The sequence below is a fragment of the Aricia agestis genome, chromosome 11, assembly GCF_905147365.1.
Source record: "Aricia agestis chromosome 11, ilAriAges1.1, whole genome shotgun sequence".
Classification (NCBI taxonomy): Eukaryota; Metazoa; Arthropoda; class Insecta; order Lepidoptera; family Lycaenidae; genus Aricia; species Aricia agestis.
Window position 1 is genome coordinate 4,820,808 of NC_056416.1, and position 20,797 is coordinate 4,841,604.

General features: G+C 37.1%; 4 protein-coding genes across 4 annotated transcripts in view; 1 reads left to right on the plus strand and 3 right to left on the minus strand.

Moving 5' to 3' along the window:
* Positions 1-20,797, minus strand: part of LOC121732025 (adenosine receptor A3) — a 102,719-nt gene that overhangs the window by 18,719 nt on the left and 63,203 nt on the right. The gene's annotated exons all lie outside the window — the stretch shown is intronic.
* LOC121732023 lies at positions 306-9,866 on the minus strand. Its single transcript, XM_042121770.1, has 2 exons — positions 7,627-9,866; positions 306-545 (listed from the first exon to the last, which is right to left on the minus strand). The coding sequence occupies exon 1, from the start codon at positions 9,825-9,827 to the stop codon at positions 7,656-7,658; it is 2,172 nt and encodes a 723-aa protein (XP_041977704.1). The 5' UTR covers positions 9,828-9,866; the 3' UTR covers positions 306-545; positions 7,627-7,655.
* LOC121732024 (probable serine/threonine-protein kinase DDB_G0272282) lies at positions 539-2,793 on the minus strand. Its single transcript, XM_042121771.1, has one exon. The coding sequence runs from the start codon at positions 2,754-2,756 to the stop codon at positions 657-659; it is 2,100 nt and encodes a 699-aa protein (XP_041977705.1). The 5' UTR covers positions 2,757-2,793; the 3' UTR covers positions 539-656.
* On the plus strand, positions 11,431-12,181 carry LOC121732028. The gene has a single exon (XM_042121775.1). The coding sequence runs from the start codon at positions 11,540-11,542 to the stop codon at positions 12,089-12,091; it is 552 nt and encodes a 183-aa protein (XP_041977709.1). The 5' UTR covers positions 11,431-11,539; the 3' UTR covers positions 12,092-12,181.

Below are 20,797 nucleotides of genomic sequence, written 5' to 3' on the forward strand. Positions count from 1 at the left end.
CGAAAATCGGTTCACAAACGGCGGAGTAATCATTGAACATACAAAAAAATCCACAGCCGGACATATAACCTCCTCGTTTTTTGGAAGTTGGTTAAAATTAATAAATTTTTAGTTTTCTTTCAATACATTTTTTATAAAAACAGAATTTTAATTTTTTATCATGAACCTATAAATAACTAGGTAATTTAATTTATTCACTTTATTCAATCAACATTATCATAATTTACTTGTTTGGAATATAAAACAATAATTACAATAATAATTATTAATTATAGTGATTACTAATAATTAATATTCACATCTTAATATAAAGAACTTAGGTAAATTAACTAGTAAGTGGGTAATATGACTAACAAGCATGAGAATAATTCTATTAAAAATATTAATTACGATATATGGACTGCCCCTGAGTAAAATAAAACTAGGACTAAAATAAAAAAAGAGTTAAAATAAGACACAAAATTCCGTCCACTAAACAATAGGCACATAAAATAACATAAAACTAGTAAATGTAAGAGTTTTTGGCACAGATGAAGAAGACATTAAAAATGAAGCATGAGAATCAATAGGAGGTAATGCCCTTCAGGTGTACCCTAAAAAAGAATTTTAAAATGTTATCTCTCAAGATACACCCTAACTGATAGATAGTTATGTTTTTATAACGCTATGAATGCAGACATCCACCAAGGGGGACTAGACAACCAAGTTTTTAAAGTGGACCTTGAGGGGAGCATGGACGGTGCATCTTTTGGTGGTGGCATTCTCGAGTATTCCATTAAAGTCTTACAATCTACGTCAGTCCTCAGACGGGCCTCTCTAGTAACTATTTCTACTTCGCATTGCATATTAGAAATATTAATCGAACCTCCTTTAACACTTAAAGGATCTTTTGAGTAGGAAGTGGTACAAGTTGTTGTGTTGACAATGCTTACACTCGACGTAGTATTGGGATTGGTATTCAACAAAGTTCTTGAAAGATCTGAGTCTGATATAGCTGGTCTAGTAGAATTATTGTCAGTTGTGTTTGAAACTGATATCGTTGTTGGAGAAGCTGTAATATCATTCATGAATAAATTAACTAACTCTGTTATATTATTTTGACTTACACTTAAATAATTGTTGTTTAAATTGTCTAAGAAAATTTTTAATTCATTTTTGAAATTTTTAGTTTTGTTAGCAAGAGGAGTTACAGTTGTAACAGTGGAATTAGTGTCGTTAGAACTACTTAAGTTAGCTAGTGGAGTTGGTGTTGTTATAGACACATTAACAGAACTCATTGTTGATGTTTCGTATATAGCTGAAGTGGTATTAAGAAGAACAGAGGTCACATTAGATGCTGGAACTGTAGTTTCTGTAGAGTTTGTCAAATTATTGTTAGTAGTTGGTTCCACAAGTATTCTAGGTACAGGCGCATAAGTCGTGTTTGTAGTTGAAACGTTGGATTTAACATTATTAGTGAGAGTATTATTTATAACAGTGTAGTTAGTTACACATACTGTATTGTTCGTAACAGTTTCTGAGGTAACCTTTTCACTAAACGTGGACACAATTTCACAAGGTATTTTCAGCACTTCGACGTTACCATTTTCCTTAATTCGCAATACGCAGTGGGCTTCATCTCTGGGCTGCAAGTGTTGTTGGTAAGGGCTGCCCATGTTGTTATATCTGTGTCTATAATAATCATCGTAATAGTAATGATCATGGTAGTGGCTATGAGACCTGCCCATATTGTACAGAGTAAGACCAGTTAGCAAATCACTGTATCTGCTGCCCGAATTTCTATATTCTGTAATGTACACGTGCTGAGGCGCTGTGTAATACGCTGGCCTGGTGTAATATGTTTCATGATGATAGACCGGCCTGGAAGTTGGTTTATAAGAATTACTGGGTCCGTAGTTATGGCTATAATCAGGCCTGTATGTGCTCGTTCTATAATACGATGGATATCTACTATTTCCAGTTCCAGAGAGTCCCGGTGAATCTGGATATCTGCCTGATCCCGAGTTAGTCGGTGGATATCTACTTCCGGATCCAGTGCCCGATAATCCGCCTGATGGTGGATATTTGCTTCCCGATCCTGATCCCGACAGTCCACCCGAGGGAGGATACTTGCTACCTCCAGATCCTGAACCCGATAAACCTCCTGATGGTGGATATTTGCTTCCACCTGATCCCGTACCTGATAGTCCCCCTGAGGGAGGATACCTGCTTGCGCCAGATCCCAATCCTGATAGTCCTCCGGATGGCGGATATCTACTTCCTGATCCTGAACCCGATAACCCACCCGAGGGAGGGTATTTGCTGCCCCCACCTGATCCCGACAATCCTCCTGATGATGGATACGAATGACTTCCGGATCCCGACCCAGACAGCCCGCCCGATGATGGGTACCTGCTTCCTGACCCGGAGCCCGATAAACCCGACGACGACCACGGGTAGCTGGATCCTGACGACGAACCCGAACTAGACCATTTAGATCCCCCGGATCCTGATAGTCCTGATGAGGACCAGGGGTAGCTGGATCCCGACGAGGACCCCGAGCTGGACCATTTCGATCCGGAGCCTGACGAGCTAGACGACGACCAGGGGCTCGACCACTTGGAGCCGGAGCTGGATGACCCTCTACCGGAAGAACTCGATCCCCAACCTCTGGAGCCGGAACTGGAGCTGCTCCGGCCACCGCCACCTCTTCCGGCTACCACGATATTTGTTACAAAACACGCTAGCACCAGGCACAACAGGAATCTGTTGGCCATTTTACGCGACTGCGCGAATTCGCAACTGGCCACGCACTAAACTCAAAACTGGTTCCCCTCCGAGCGAGCCAGTTGACGTCACGAGGTTTATTCTGGGAAATACATGTGATACTTAACGCGTTCGATGATAAGAAAGTCAAAGTTTAAATGAACTGACTGAATGTACTTAAACTGAGAGCAACATTTTATAGGTTACTCATAATATTTTACCTCAATGCTGACACAGGAGTCATTCTCATTAATACTTCAAGGTGAAATAGGACTATAACAAGTGCATTGGTCTGTTCACGTATTGATATCTATTGTGACCATATTGTGACTATCATCCTATTATATATTTATGGACAGTTCAAGGCTTGCGATAAACAATACTGCGAAGACACTCATTTATCTCTCATTAGCTGCGCAAGCGACAAATCTGACGAGCCAAGCGAAGTGCAAGGGCTACCTTTCCTTGAAACGTTTCGTCGTGTTTTTGAACCCTCGTAACTTTAGTTTGGATTATGCCAGATAATTCAAATTTTTAAGATATAATGACATCTTATATCTTAAAACGAGCAATTCTTGTATCTATACATATAGAAATCTTTATATTAATACGTGAGCTAAAAACTTTGTATCCCTTTTGATGAAAAATGGGGAAACGTAGGTAAATGAAATTTTGCACAGTTATAGTTTATATGGTGAAGGAGTGCATCGAGCTAATATTATTTTGCAATTATGCTTTTATCATACATTTTTTTAACAAATAAAACGTTATACACACTACAACACACACACTAGGAAAAATGACAGATTTTTGAGTGACAATCCTATACATACGAATTCATAGTATAATGATAGTATATATTATGTCTATGTACGAATTATACTCTTTTATTTATGGTTGAAGTTTGTTGACAACAAGGTGACAAATTGAAAATGGATTATAGTTTTTTTTATTGAATCTTAGATACTATTAGACAATGCTTACACGGCCAGTCTGAGATCAGCTAAGTCCCAGAGACAAGAGTTGAAAAAAATATGATACAGTCAATATTTTTTTACAAAATATATACAGTAGTAGTCCTAATGTCGTTGAAACTAAGGTCGAATTTCGACCATTGGGCGATCTCTAGTTCTAATAAAATCGTAAAGGTAAAATTTTTGTACATTGAAAATAAACTTGAAAAAACGAGTCAGGGGCATGTTAGAAGAGTAGTAGAACACATTTTAACTGTCTTTGAAATTTTTGTTTCTCTGTCTGTTTGTCTGTTAGTACAGGCTAATCTCCGAAACCGCTGGACCGATTTCAATGAAATTTAGCATGGTGATACCTTACAAGTTACATCCCTGGTCAACATCTTAGATACTTTTTTTAACCGACTTTCAAAAAAGAAGGAGTTAATGTTTACTTTGGTGTTTGTGGTCAGATTTTCAAATTTCTTTTTTTGTTGTATTTTTAAAGTTATTTGGCGGGGGTTTTTTTAAATTTCTTAATTTAATTTTATTTCATGCTTTTTAAACTTGTGTTGGTTATAATGCAGAATAATTCCTATCAACAGGATCATATTATATCCCAATGAATACCATCTAGAAATATCCTTTTGGATGAGGCCATCAATATGAGTCCGAACATGAAACCTCCACTTAGCTCCTATAGAATCCAGGTGATGCTGCAGCAGCAGCATGCAAAAATTTATTGGTTATCTATGTCTTACTAGTTGTCGCTATTAAAATGAGCCCAAACACGAAACCATTGCTCGAAGTTGGTGAGGAGTTGGGTATCCTATTAATTACCAGGTGATGCTGCAGCACCAGGTTAACTTTCCATTAATGTGTAAATATTCATAAATGTCACGAACTAGAATGCAATAAAGCCCACCAAACGACTGCAAGTTGCTAATCGGCCTTTCACGAACCAGATGAACCACGATTTTTCAGCACGGAGCAGGCTGATCATGATGAACTATAGCTAAGAACACTCTCAATTAAGTCAGCTTTCAAACAAAAAAAACTAGATCAATATCAGTCCACCCGTTTGGATGCTACGATGCCACAGACAGACAGACACGTCAAACTTATAACACCCCTCTTTTTTTGTCGGGGGTTAAAAAATAGGCCAAAAGTTGTGTTTTTGTATGGGAGCCTCCCTTAATTTTTAATTATATTCTAATTTATTATTAATTATTAAAGTACACACATAATTAAGGATTCTGTGAAAATTTCAACTGCCTGCCTGTTGTCATTATTGATATCGAGCAAAAAAGGCCAAAAAAATCATGTTTGTTGTATCGGAGCCCCCCTTAAATATTGATTTTATATTGTTTTCAGTATTTGTTGTTATAGCGGCAACAGAACGTTGTTAAGTAACACGAAGTCAATGAGTGTTTGCTATACCGAGCAAAGCTCGGTCATCCAGGTACTAATAATTAAATGCGCAAGTTTGAATATCGTAGTGATTATACTTTAGATTTTATAGGTGTCCAAAAATCCACAATTTTGTCACTGACTCATCGATCATCAAAACTGTTATGGTACTTCCTGAAGTCTTATAAAGCTGAAATTTAGTATATGTAACATAATAATATTAGTACAGAAACAACAAATTATCAAACCCAACCTAACCTATCCTATCTCCTTAAGGACGCTATCACATTTTTTCACAAATATCAGGGATTTTCAGGTACCATTTTAAAGAGTTAGGAGTCACACTGCGAGGATATTTTGGTTTCAAATGAAAGATAATTAATATATTCATCTCCACGTCTTAACATAAAAATTTTATAGCCGCATACAAAATTTTCACATAAATACGTTTTAACCATCACAATAATCGCAAAAGATTAAAAAAATGGGGTTCAATTAGGTAAATACCATTATAGCTAAATACACTGAACTAAGGATAATAAATACACAAAAAAATTTTTGCTTATTTAGTCCCCTGTACGAATAGCTAAATATTTTATATAACAATAAATAACATTTCCATTTATAAGAAAAATAAGAAACGCTCTCAAATTTCTTCATACATTTTCGCCCTATCAAGAACGCGGCGTGCGTCGTAACTGCCACAGCTGTACAAGGCGCGCTGATATTGAATATTGTTTTAATGTACTTAGCGTCGATATTCATACTGACGCTAATTATTGTAATAATTTTTGTGATAGCGTCCTTAATTGAGCAAAATTAGGCAAAAAATAGTGTTTTTTGTGTGGGAGCCCCCTTAATTTTTTTTATTTTTAATAAATAAAATGTAGCCTATGTCCTTTCTCAGATTTAAGACTATTTGTGTACAAAATTTCATTACAGTCGGTTCAGTAGTTTTGGCGTGAAAGCGAGACAGAGAGACAGACATAGATACTTTCGCATTTATAATATTAGTATAGAAGTATAGATATTTGTATAACAATCGAAAGAATCGAAAACTTTATGTTAGATGGTACCACTTCTTATAGAAACACGATTGAGTTAAGCGACTCTTAGCGCCATCTGTTATGAATTTTTGGAACTAACTTAATTTGAACAAATGTACGCATAAACACCCCCTTACAACCCCTTTTTCCAGTTAAAAAGTATAGGCTACTTTTTAACTGGAAAAAGGTCTGTCCTTTCTCAGGCTTTAGACTATCTGTGTATAAAATTTCATTTTCAATTCAATTTCATTACAATATATAGTATAGATTTTTTATTTGATGTCGAATTTCGACCATTGGGCGATCTCTAGTATGAGTATAAATGTTTAGGCGGGATTATAGGCCACTGACATTTTAAGAGGCAAAATAGCTCAATAGATGGCGCTCGAAAGGCGAAGGCGCCAGATTATTGCACCATTCGCTAGTATTGCTTATTAATAATTATTATAAACAATTTCTCCAAGGTAACAGTATACTGTCAAATCCAGGAAAGGTTAAATTTTTAAGGTTTTATAGTTTTCTCATGGGTGTTTTTGTAACTTTTTCTTCACTTCTACCCTTGTTAACTTTTTTCTCCCATGGTTTAGAGATTTTGTCATACAGTAAACTGTACAGATTTTAAAGCCCTTTCATTTGATAAATGTCTGGATGTGCTACATCTTGGGTACGGGTTCCATACAAAATGCTCCTTGTTCTTTATTCACTTTATTCAATATAAAACAATAATAACAATAATTATAGTCAAAAGGTACTAATTAATATTCACATCTCAAAATAAAGAACTACAAACTAGTAAGTAGGTAATATTATATTTTGACTAATAAACATGAGAATTCTATGAAAAATATTGATTACGACTGCCCCTGAATAAATTAAAACAAAACACAACATTCTGTCCACTATTAAACAATAGGCATCTAAAATAACATATTATTAGAAGTAAATGCAAAAGTTTTGGCACAGATATAGGAGACATTATTATTATTTTTAACAAAAAATTAAAACCGACTTCCAAGGTAAAAACAATAATAATATGAACTAAAAAGTATTAAATAACTCTTACTCTATAATAGTGCCTTTTTCAGAATTCGTCTAAATCTACTATTTCTGTACATACTACAGTCTTCATTACTTTGAAGTCGGTACCAGCTAATTTTATCGTGAGTCGATACGTCAATGTCAGAATATCTGAAGCTGTTGGGACTGGTACCGACTTCAAAGTAATGAAGACTGTAGTATGTACAGAAATAGTAGATTTAGACGATTGAAAAGTCCTGGATTTGATGAAATTATAAAAAACTGACGCTTTTATTAACGGCACTACCGGAAAGCTCTTCAATAAAAATAATAAATTTTAATAATAAGTGACTTTTGATTGTGCATATTTTGTGCATGTTTGTGTTTTAAATCACGCCATTTATCGTGCGTACTTGCATGCCTATTTCGGCACTTTGATCGTGCATATAATCCGATGCCTAGTAATAACACTATACTATGGAAGTTTCTACAACGCTATGAATGCAGACATCCACCAAGGGGGGCTTGACAACCACGTTTTTAACGTGGATCTTGAGGGGAGCATGGACGGTGCGTCTTTTGGTGGTGGCATTTTCGAGTATTCCATTAAAGTCTTACAATCTACGTCAGTCCTCAGTCGGGCCTCTCTAGTAACTATTTCTACTTCGCATTGCATATTAGAAATATTAATCGGACCCCCTTTAACACTTAAAGGATCTTTTGAGTAGGAAGTGGTACAAGTAGTTGTGTTCACAATGCTTACACTCGATGTGGTATTGGGATTGGTATTCAACAAAGTTCTTGAAAGATCTGAGTCTGATATAGCTGGTCTAGTAGAATTATTGTCAGTTGTGTTTGAAACTGATATCGTTGTTGAAGGAGCTGTAGTAGTTGATAGTAATAAAGTGACTACAGAATCATTTGATGAAGTAGATACATTTGCAGCTACCGTCACATTTGTGGGCAGCGAACTGTTTGTTGTATTCATGATTAAATTAACTAACTCTGTTATGTTCTTTGAAGCTAAACTTAAATAATTGTTGTTTAAATTGTCTAATAAAATTTGAGTATCATCTGTGACTATTTTAGTTTTGTTATCAAGAGGAGTTACAGTTGTAACAGTGGAATTAGTGTCGTTAGAACTACTTAAGTTAGCTAGTGGAGTTTGTGTTGTTATAGACACATTAACAGAACTGATTGTTGATGTTTCGTTTATAGCTGAAGTGGTATTTAGAAGAATAGAGGTCACATTAGATGCTGGAACTTTAGTTTCTGAAGAGTTTGTCAAATTATTGTTAGCAGTTGGTTCCACAAGTATTCTAGTTACAGGCGCATAAGTCGTGTTCATAGTTGAAACGTTGGAGTTACTATTATTAGTGAGAGTATTATTTATAACAGTGTAGTTAGTTACACATACAGTATTGTTCGTAACAGTTTCTGAGGTAACCTTTTCACTAAACGTGGACACAATTTCACAAGGTATTTTCAGCACTTCGACGTTACCATTTTCTTTAATTCGCAATACGCAGTGGGCTTCATCTCTGGGCTGCAAGCGTTGTTGGTAAGGGCTGCCCATGTTGTTATATCTGTGTCTATAATAATCATCGTAATAGTAATGATCATGGTAGTGGCTATGAGACCTGCCCATATTGTACAGAGTAAGACCAGTTAGCAAATCACTGTATCTGCTGCCTGAATTTCTATATTCTGTAATGTACACGTGCTGAGGCGCTGTGTAATACGCTGGCCTGGTGTAATATGTTTCATGATGATAGACCGGCCTGGAAGTTGGTCTATAAGAATTACTGGGTCCGTAGTTATGGCTATAATCGGGCCTGTATGTGCTCGTTCTAGAATATGATGGATATCTACTATTTCCGGTTCCAGAGAGTCCCGGTGAATCTGGATATCTGCCTGATCCTGAGTTAGTCGGTGGATATCTACTTCCGGATCCAGTGCCCGATAATCCGCCTGATGGTGGATATTTGCTTCCCGATCCTGATCCCGATAATCCACCCGAGGGAGGATACTTGCTACCTCCAGATCCTGAACCCGATAATCCTCCTGATGGTGGATATTTGCTTCCACCTGATCCCGTACCTGATAGTCCCCCTGAGGGAGGATACCTGCTTCCGCTAGATCCCGATCCCGATAGTCCTCCGGATGTTGGATATCTACTTCCCGATCCTGAACCCGATAATCCGCCCGAGGGAGGGTATTTGCTGCCCCCACCTGATCCCGACAGTCCACCTGATGGTGGATACGAATGACTTCCGGATCCCGACCCAGACAGCCCGCCTGACGATGGATACCTGCTTCCTGACCCGGAGCCCGATAAACCCGACGACGACCATGGGTAGCTGGATCCTGACGACGTACCCGAACCCCATTTAGATCCTCCGGATCCTGATAATCCTGACGAGGACCAGGGGTAGCTGGATCCCGACGAGGACCCCGAGCTGGACCATTTTGATCCGGAGCTGGATGAGCCTCTACCCGAAGAACTCGAGCCCCAACCTCTGGAGCCGGAACTGCTGTGGCCGGAGCTATGGCTGGAGCTGTGACTGGAGCTGCTCCGGCCCCCACCACCCCTTCGGGCTACAACGACATTTGTTACAACACACGCTAGTACCAGGCACAACAGGAATCTGTTGGCCATTTTACGCGACTGCGCGAATTCGCGACTGACCACGCACTAAACTGGTTCCGAGCGAACCAGTTGACGTCACGTGTTTATTCTGGGAAAACACATATTGTGATACTTAGCGTTCAATGATAAGAAAGTCAAAGTTTAAATGAAGTACTTAAAATGAGAACATTTTATAGGTTACTCATAATATTTTACCACAATGCTGACATAGGGGTCATTCTCATAGATACTCCAAGGTAGAATAGGACTATTACAAGTGTATTGGTCTGTTCACGTATTGATATCTATTGTGAGTATCGTGACTATCGTCCAATTATATTTTTATGGACAGTTCAAGGCTTGCGATAAACAATACCGCGAAGACACTCATTTATCTCTCATTAGCTGCGCAAGCGACAAGTTATTTTACTTTTAACATCTATGTCAATAAACCTATTTATAACCGTTTTGCACATGTTTGCACCAAAACAAGCTTTTCCACCCGAAAACGGGTTTTACGCCACAAAAAAACAACTTTAGGTGCGTCTCTAATACTTAAGGGCGACTGACCCTAAAGTCTCGATTTTATAATTCACTTTTTTACTTGAAAATAAGCCCCGAATTGTTTCATTTTCTAAAATTAGACATTATATTTCCGAGAATTCGATCTGAGCAAAAACACGATATCTTAAAATTTTCTCGATAGAAAAAAATCACAAAGATGCATCTGATTTTCACGAATTTTTCATTTATTGCCATAACCGTGCATTGAACTAAGTTAATATTTTAACACATTGTATAAAATTCTATCATTGAGAGATCGACCTAGCGGATTTTTAAAATGTTGTATATTTATCGAGTTATTGAGAAAAAACTAATTTGGCGATGAATCCGCGTCGTTCTTTTTCACCTGGCATATGAAAGACGGGCGTGAGTGTGAAGAGAGAAGGACGATGATTGATTTTTGGGGTAAGTCGCCCTCTTAAAGTGCGTTAATATTGAAGACACTATTCGTAACATTCGCAACTTTTATATAAATGCTTTTTATAAATTACTTTAAACTTAAAGGAATAAATGACAAACAAAAAATGTGTGAGAAACCAAAATACTCGAAAATGCCGTACAAATGGTAAGTACCTAAGTATATGTATTATAGCAGCAGACACAAATACCTAACTCTGCGAGACATCTTCAGACATTATAATAATATGTGTATTTTCTCATTTCAACAAGCCTGTGATGGGATCCTCTTGAGTCGGTTAGTAATTCAAATCGTCTCTACATTGTTTACATAGGTGATAGATATATTATCACAAGGACGTTGAAATAATAGCATTAGAATTGAAATCAAGTTCAAGTCTGGAAGTTCATGTCGTATCATTGATTTTGGGATATAGATAATATGTATCATATTAATAATTATGTTAAATAATATATTCCCAAAAAACAAATCAAACTCGCTCACAAAAACACAAATAAATTTTCCACTAAGAACATTAATTTACAATCAACAACAATTAAGTTACATTAAGATACGACACAAGGCCACAGCGGAAACAGTGAATAAAAACTATTTGAGTTATTACATAACCCAGCATTACGGAGCACTGAGCACATAATTGCCAACCTTAATGATACGTATCGATTGTACTATCATTGTCTAGCTGATTCGCTCCTCTTTTTGCACTACACAATGCCAACATCAGTCGGCATCATGACGACGCGGTAGGTGCACAGTTAAAATGTTACTAGCGTTGCTCGCCGTTATTCTTGCGGTTGGCGGCGAGAACGATAAAGAAATACGCGTCTCCCTGCCGCTGCAACTGCCGAGCCGAAACGACAAGGCCGAACAGTGCTGGCTGCGGATCGAGGATGTCGAGTTGACGGAAACCCTGGCTATATACTGCTTCATTGCCCAGGGGTTCCTCAGGAACTTCGTCCACGACTACAACAACAGAAAGATGTTGGAAGACAACGTGGACGTCAGCCTCTGGGCCGAGGAGCCCAGGAGCGCCGAGGAGATCGTGATAAGAGACGACAGCAAGAGCTACAATATAGTCGATTGGAAGTTGACGACGATCAAGGATCCGACGACGAAGCAGCGCCTCTACGTGACGAAGAACGCCACCTGTCGCCTCATCATGATCAGTCGGGAGGCGATGACGAACTATAAAGTGGATTGCGACAAAATCTTGTACTTTGTGAATGTGAAACTGAGCGGTGCGAGTGAGTTAGGTAGCGCGGTGAAACTCGCCTTCCTGTCGGTGTTGTTAATTGCGCTATTAAACAATTAGTTTTGTTATTGTGTTCTCGTACGTCGTGTCACCGATACCTACAGCGTGTAATTTAGTGTACGTATAGTTGTACTTCGGAGTTCCTATGACTCTTATTTAGTACTTTATACGTGGGAGAGCCATGCTTCGGCACGAATGGGCCGGCTCGACCGGAGAAATACCACGTTCTCACAAAAAACCGGCGTGAAACAGCACTTGCGCTGTGTTTCGTCGAGTGAGTGAGTTTACCGGAGGCCCAATCCCCTACCCTATTCCCCTCTCTTCCCTCCCCTATTCCCTTCCCTTCCTTACTATATTAACCTATTCCCTCTTAAAAGGCCGGCAACGCACTTGCAGATCTTCTGTTGCTGCGAGTGCGTTGCCGTTTGCTCGTTTGCCCCCTTATTTCATAAAAAAAAAAGTACTTATATAAAGTTTCACAGGTAAAATAAAGCTGTATGTGATAAATTTTAAGTTCGTTAATAAATAATAATAATAATTTATAGTATAATGTAGAGTTCTATCTACCATACCATCACGGCAAACGTGTGTATTCAAAGATATTTGAAATTTTGTGCTCCAAAAGATTTGAATGAGGTCGAGGAAATTTTTTCTTGAGAAGTTAAGAGGAGTCCACACCGCCCTTTTTTCCATACAAACGTTGCCCCCTGTTTCCTCCCTGGATAATGCTAATAGAGTTATAATTTTTTTCCTGAATATCTACGGCCACTAATACGATGTCCCTATGTTTTCTTTTTTTTCATAATTTAATTATTAAATAAGATATGAACGTTCAAAAACCCAAAAAAAATGGCCAGATTTTCCGCTGTGTTCAAACATCCAGAAAACAGATTTGGCTAGTTTTTACAAAAAAAAAAAAAACATAGGAACACAGCTCAAGCCTTTCTTTAATCTTTAATGAAAAAAGTACTTAAATCGGTTTTTTACAGTACTTAAAGTTTTGGAGAAGGAATCAGGGGACAACAAATCGTTGATTTTCTGCAGTTGTCTCTATCGTATATCGTTCTGCGGTATAGGCTTGAGGTAAGGGAGACAGGTATAGATATTACACGTACTTTTTTTCCTTTCTCTAGCCCCTGGTGTATCCTCTTAACACCAGTATCAAGAAAATATGCATCTGGCACATCCATACTAACATTATAAATACGAAATACGAAATACGTGTCTGTCTGTCTGTCTGTCTGTCTGTTTACCTCTTCACGCCTAAACCGCTCAACCCAATTTGTTGGAATTTGGTATAGAGATATCAAAGTTTATCTATACCAAAAGTCCGGTAAGTCCTTTACCGGGACTCAAAAGTCCCGGTAAAGGACATAGGATATTTTTATATAGCCAGATATATTAGCCAGATGATGAAGTAGGTAAATTACAAATTTACAAGTTTCGTTCAAATTATAATAAGGGCGAAATTAGTAATTTTCCATAGTTTAAGTATAAAATGTTTGTCCACTTTACCAGCATACGTATTCAATTTAGATTTTAAACCATAAATCACAATATTGCGTTTTAATGCTTATTTAAAGATTATCCTGCCTAGCCTGTTACTAAAGTGGTTGATATTTAACCGATAAAAAATGGCGACCCAAAAATATATTCTTCGCTAATCGCTAGTAAAGAAACATAAGTATGTTTCTTATATGCGGAAGTCCGCAAAGTGTTCTCAAAATTCCAATAGGGAATATTACGCAAGGTTCAGAGCAGAGGGCGCTATTAGCACATACAGTAAATAATCCGACCAAAACCCGACATGTCGCACAGGTCATTTCAGATTATTGACACAAACGTTGTCAAACGTCAAACAAAACTTTTTGTTTGCTGTGTGTGCTGGTGCCTGGTGCTGCCTCTAGTATGAAAACATTGCAGTAATAATATATCCTATTCAAATTTGAAATTAGTTCAACTTCATACTTCGTTTTAAAAACATTCAAATAGTGTTTCTTATGCTTATAGAAAAACGATAAGTAGGTATTTTCAACGATTTTCAGAGAAATCGAATGTGGATTGTTAAGTACATTATTTTTATCACAATGTTACGAAGATTTCCCACAGTTTATGTATTTAAGTACTGAAGGTATTCAATTACGTCCTTATCAGCAAAAAACATCACAAAAATCATTGAAATATTATAATACTATGTTATTAATTTGCGTTACATCACATACTTACTGTATGATAGGTACATAGCTTAAGAAAAATCTCTACTTTTACTCAAGAAACGCCCTAAATGATCATGGCGAGACTTAATTTTGTGAGTAGGTAAGTTGGTAAAAATAGGCATTAATCTTACCTTTTTTTTAAACCTAAATTATAGACATTTATAAATATGAAAGTTTGCAAGCGAAAACTGCAAATTATATTGCATAAAATTTGACATTAGTTTAATTATTTATAACATTATAATCTTGATTCTCTACATTGTGAAATTATCGAAGATTTGCTGCGATTAAGCCTTTGCCCTTTTATTGCAGTTTCTAAATATGTGCCAACTACCAAGTTAAATCAAAACCTCATTTTATTTGTAGTCACGGTAATTTTTTTCTTGCATAATGGATATTAATGCAAGAAAACCTCTTGCAAAAAGTAAAGCCTTCACGCTACAACGCGAGAACTCTTCATTCTTAAGAGGAGTCCACACCGCCCTTTTTTCCATACAAACGTTGTCCCCTGAATAATGCTAGTCTAATATATAAAATTCTCGTGTCACAGTTTTCGTTGCCATACTCCTCCGAAACGGCTTAACCGATTCTCATGAAATTTTGTGAGCATGTCTGAGAATCGGCCAACATCTATTTTTCATACAAAAAAAAATAATTATATGGCAAAACAACATTTGCCGGGACAGCTAGTAGAGTTATAATTTTTTCCTGAATATCTACGGCCACTAATACAATGTCCCTATGTTTTCTTTTCTTTCATAATTTAATTTTTAAATAAGATATGAACGTTCAAAAACCCAAAAAAATGGCCAGATTTTCCGCTTTGTTCAAACACCCAGAAAACAGATTTGGCTAGATTATACAAAAAAATAAAACATAAGAACACAGCTCAAGCCTTTTTTTAATCTTTAATGAAAAAAGTACTTAAATCGGTTAAGTTTTGGAGAAGGAATCAGGGGACAACGAATCGTTGATTTTCTGCAGTTGTCTCTATCGAGTTCTGCGTATAGGCTTGAGGTAAGGGAGACAGCTATAGATATTACACGTACTTTTTTTTCATTTCTCTAGCCCCCGGTGTATCCTCTTAAGAAGCCAATTATATCACTCATTGTTCTCAATTCAAAGAGGGCGATATATTACGGGGTAAAACTAATCATTGCAAAGGAAGATAAGATTAAGGGCCGTGAAACTTGTAACTATAACTAATGACACAGTTAGATATTTATTGCTGTTCACTCCAATGGAAAATTAAAAATCGGCCAAGTGCGAGTTGGACTCGTTCGTCGCGAAGGGTTCCGTACCATAATAGAGCAAAAATAGTAAAAAAGTGTTTTTTGTATGGGAGGGGCTCTCATATTTCCCTTTATTAATTATTTAAATGTTATTATTCATTATTAAAGTATAAAAACAGCTGAGTATTTTGTAAACATTTCAGGTGCCTACCTATAATTATCATTCAATAATTGAATTGATACCGAACAAAAAATGTTTGAAAAATCACGTTTGTTGTATGGGTGCCCCCTTTAAACATTTAATTTATTTTATTTTTTCTTTCTAGCTATTACCATTCTTGAGTTACAGCCTGTAGACAGACGGACAGGCGAACAGACATCGAAGTCTCAGGAATAGGGTCACGTTTTTACCCTTTGGGTACGGAACCCTAAAAACTGTAACATTCATTATCTTGATAAAATACTTGGCGGCCGTAAGTCATTAGAAATATAAGTGACATTATTTATAAGCGAGAAAAGGTATTTTTAGACAAGAATTTATATAGGAAATACAGATTAAAAGTAGGTTAGGGTTAGAACTATTCAACCTTAACCTACAAGTTATTTGCCAGTTGCCACCTTGTTGTGTTCTATTGTCTTATTCTTGCATCAGCCGATTGATTTCCTGTGCACTTTCTTGCCTATTTTCTAAGCTGAATGTTGTACTTGTAAATCTCGTCATGACATTACAGCGTGATTATAGATATTTTTTTTATGAAATAAGGGGGCAAACGAACAAACGGGTCACCTGATAGAAAGCAACTTCCGTCGCCCGTGGACACTCGCAGCATCAGAAGAGCTGCAGGTGCGTTGCCGGCCTTTTAAGAGGGAATAGGGTAATAGGGGAGGGTAGGGATGAGAAGGGAAGGGAATAGGGGAGGGTAGGGATGGGAATAGGGTAGGGGGTTGGGCCTCCGGTAAACTCACTCACTCGACGAAACACAGCGCAAGCGCTGTTTCACGCCGGTTTTCTGTGAGAACGTGGTATTTCTCCGGTCAAGCCAGCCCATTCGTGCCGAAGCATGGCTCTCCCACGTCTGAATGGTAAAGTATAGACTAACGGCCGCACTTCTAGAGACATTTAATGATAATTAAACTGCAATTGAATGAAGAGCTTGACAGATAATGCATGGTGCAATAAGTCAAAATCTTAATTTAATTGATACTAGAGATCGCCCAATGGTCGAATTCAACCTTAAATTTAATTATCTTCTTCTTTTGGCTCCCCGTTTAAAGTATTGACTATTTCAGATTTAATAAAAAAAACAACAATCCATTTTTTAATTTGACAACAGACTTCAACAATAAACAAAGGAGTATAATTCGTGTGTATAGGCACAGTATAGCAATATGACATAATACTGTGGTATAGGCTTGTCAGTCAAAACATGGTACCTATTGTGCGCGTTGTAGTGTGTGTAATGTTTTATTTAAGATAATGTATGATAAAAACATAAATTTAAAACAATATTACCTAGCTCGATGCACTCATTCTCCATATAAAATTTACTACAACTGTGCGAAATTTCATGCTCCTACGTTCCCGCATTTTTCGTAAAGAAGGTTCCAAAGTTTTTCGCTCGCGTATGGATTCGTCTCTGAGTGTAGAATTTAGACCACCCAAGAGCGTAGCAAACCGAAAAATTTACCTTCAACAACCACAAATTCTAACCGCCGCAGACAGATTTAGTAATTAGTTTAATTTAATAAAGATTTTGTCATAAACAGAATACATTTTTCGCACTCCTCATCAAACTTAAGTTAAGGGGGCGACTAACCCAAAATTTTCGATTTTATAATTCATTTTTATACTTGAAAATAAGCCTCGAATTGTTTCATTTTCTAAAATTATATTATACTTCATTAAATTTCCAAGAATTCGATCTGAACAAAAACACGATATCTTAAAAATTTCTCGACAGAAAAAAATCACAAAGATGCGTCTAATTTTCACGAATTTTTCATTTATTGCCTTAACCGTGCATTGAACTAAGTTAATTTAAGGCGCCAACCCACCGCGGCGTACGGAGAGGCTCGTGCGTCAAGCTTCGCTTTGTAAGAAAATATATGTGACTGTGTCCACTGCAACCCAAGCACACGCTACACACGAATTGTGTCAAGTCAAAGAAATAAACCCATGCACGTCCACGCGTGCGCGTGGCCGTGCACAGCGTGCGCCGCGGTGGGTTGGCGGCTTTATTAACACATTGTATGAAAATTCTATCATTGAGAAACCGACCTAGCGGATTTTTTAAATGTGTATATTTATCGAGTTATTGAGAAAAAACTAATTTGGCGATGAATCCGCATCGTCCTTTTCACCTGGCATAATATGAAAGACGGGCGTGAGTGTGAAGAGAGAAGGACGATGTTTTTTTTTATGAAATAAGGGGGGCAAACGAGCAAGCGGGTCACCTGATGGAAAGCAACTTCCGTCGCCCATGGACACTCGCAGCATCAGAAGAGCTGCAGGTGCGTTGCCGGCCTTTTAAGAGGGAATAGGGTAATAGGGGAGGGTAGGGATGGGAAGGGAAGGGAAAAGGGGAGGGGATTGGACCTCCGGTAAACTCACTCACTCGGCGAAACTCAGCGCAAGCGCTGTTTCACGCCGGTTTTCTGTGAGAACGTGGTATTTCTCCGGTCTGTGGTGATGTTTGATTTTTTGAGTTAGTCGCCCTCTTAAGTAGGTACCTAATCATGTATTGTATCTGAGTACGGCAGTTCAAATTGTTTCTATTATTAAATCATTAATTTTAAAGAACGTTATTTTTTAACCCTAAAAAAATTTTGTTGCGGCCCGCGACACCAACACCAAAACATGTTTGTGGCCCGTATGGAAAAAAGGTTGGGGACCACTGTTCTAGAAGGAGGAGAATCGCTTACTATACATTTAATTTCACCATGAAAGCTCAAACGTTATAACTAGACATCGGATTATATGCACGATCAAAGTGCCGAAATATGCATGCAAATATGCACGAAAAATATGCACAATCAAAAGTCACTTTTTATTAAATGTATTATTTTTTTAAGAGTTTTCCGGTGGTGCCATTAATAAAAGCGCAATTTTTATAGTCTCATCAAATCCAGGATTTTTCATTTCAAGATTTTTCAGATACAGCATCAATAATAATAATTTTCTACCAACATTTTCCGATTGCAATCTGCAATCTTAATCCCCGTTGATGTTATTAAATCGTATATCTACTTTATTTAATTTTTTTAACTAATGTTGCCAAATACAAAGAAAAACTTTGTTTTTAGAAAGATTTTGTACCTATCGGGTGTATACTTACTTTAAAATATAGGGATGGGGCATGGATGGGGCCACATATTTTAAGTGTTTTGATGTATCGTAACTCTGTTTTGTGGCCTCGTTGTGAACTGTGTATCATGATAGCTGCTAGTTTGGAGACTATGAGGGCATAAAACTACCGAAATAACCTATAACCAGACATCGGATTATATGCACGATCAAAGTGCCGAAATATGCATGCAAATATGCAGTAAAAATTGCTGACATATGCACAAAATATGCACAATCAAAAGTCACAAATTCAATTTTTTTTTCAAATGTGGCCAACTACAAAGAAACATTTTGTTTCTAGAAAGATATTGTACTTCGGGTGTATTGCGAAAGTCTTTAAACAAGGGTGGGCTACATATTTGAAGGATTTTGATCTACCATACCTCTGTTTCGTGGCCTCGGTGTGTATTATGATAGCTAGTTTAGAGACAACGAGGGCATAATATGGCCGAAATATGCACAATCAACGAAATAATGCCAAAATATGCACTATCGCCTAAAAAGCCCCATTATATGCATTTGCATATGCAAGTATGCAAATGCATATAATCCGATGTCTACTTATAACTATAAATTACACGAAAATGAAACCTTATGTTCAAATCTTACTTTTAGTTTGCTTTTAGTTTGCTAATTATTAATAAGTAACCAAAATATTATATCTAAGATGATGTATGTACCTACTGTTTTAGGTTAGTAATAGACTGTACTTAGATAACTTTTATATTATGTTAATGTCACCAATGCCTTCAAGAGTTGTTTTATTATAAACTTATATACTTACTTATTTTTTAAAGTAGCTTTAAATACAATAATATTTTGTCACATTATGATTAGTAAGGATTTTTATAATTTTTGTTTTTAAGTAAAAGTAAGGTGTCCATTGAAAATCAGCGTTGCGGATCCGTTCGCAACATTGCTGAATGGGAACTAATTTGGTATTACGTAGGATAGTATTAGTAGTTAAGAATTATTTTTGTAAGATGCTAAATACCAAATAAATTTATTTTTCTTTCTTTCTTTCTTTCAAATGCCCTAATTTTACAGTAAAAATATATAGCAATCCTGGCAGCGGAAGGTGATTCAAATCACAGAATATGGTTTGCTATATCAAAACCGTAGGCGCTGCATTCAAATATTATTGAACTTCGTGCTTTCGAGTTTCGAGCACGACGTAATATATTTGCTAATGTCGATTTTGAGAACGATCCTGTAATATATAACAAAGTAAATTGTATTTCGCAGGGTGATTCGACATCAGATATTGTGCGTTAATTTCAGCCAACGCCTGTTGCTTAGTTGTCGCAAGATATCTACGTAATCGCCGGGCACGGCGCGCCGTGCCGAAAAGAATAACGTTCAGCTAAAATTACATCAAACCCCTTAGCTTTTGCACGGACGAGGGGTCCGTTATATATATTGTATTCTCTATGGACCCCTCTGAACGCGTGTTTGACTCTCTGTTACTGCCACGGCTGTACTCTCAACTCTGAGACAATTAAATGATATAAATATTTCGCAGCCGTTCAATCAAACAGAACTAATTCAATCAAACGGTGGCTTTTGAATCAACTGTAGTGTTGAACGTTTTGAGCGACTAAAATATTCAATTAAAAAGCTAGACGTGTGATTGAATGGCGTTGTTCAGTCAAAGGGCTAGCTATTTGATTGAATGGCTTTTTTAACTAGTCGACTGCGACACATATATAGATATAATGTATGGGGCCTAATGCTTACGTCAAATTATTTAATTACAGTTAAGTAATTAATATTCGTGTCTAAGTGCGGCCGTTAGCCGCCTATTGACACAAAATGAAAGTTTCTTGAAGGTCCCGGGGTTGTGATATATCACAAATTACTTTTGTCTCACTTCCCTCACGTACTCCGCTAAATGAACTTTGGTTTACTTACCAAATTTATTATTAAGAAAACTTTACTTTGGGACTATTCTGATATCTATTTACTTATAACA

Excerpts from the sequence above, each read along its gene's own strand:
- LOC121732024 (XM_042121771.1), bottom strand. The coding sequence starts at position 2,756 with ATGGCCAACAGATTCCTGTTGTGCCTGGTGCTAGCGTGTTTTGTAACA.
- LOC121732023 (XM_042121770.1), bottom strand. The coding sequence starts at position 9,827 with ATGGCCAACAGATTCCTGTTGTGCCTGGTACTAGCGTGTGTTGTAACA.
- LOC121732028 (XM_042121775.1), top strand. The coding sequence starts at position 11,540 with ATGTTACTAGCGTTGCTCGCCGTTATTCTTGCGGTTGGCGGCGAGAAC.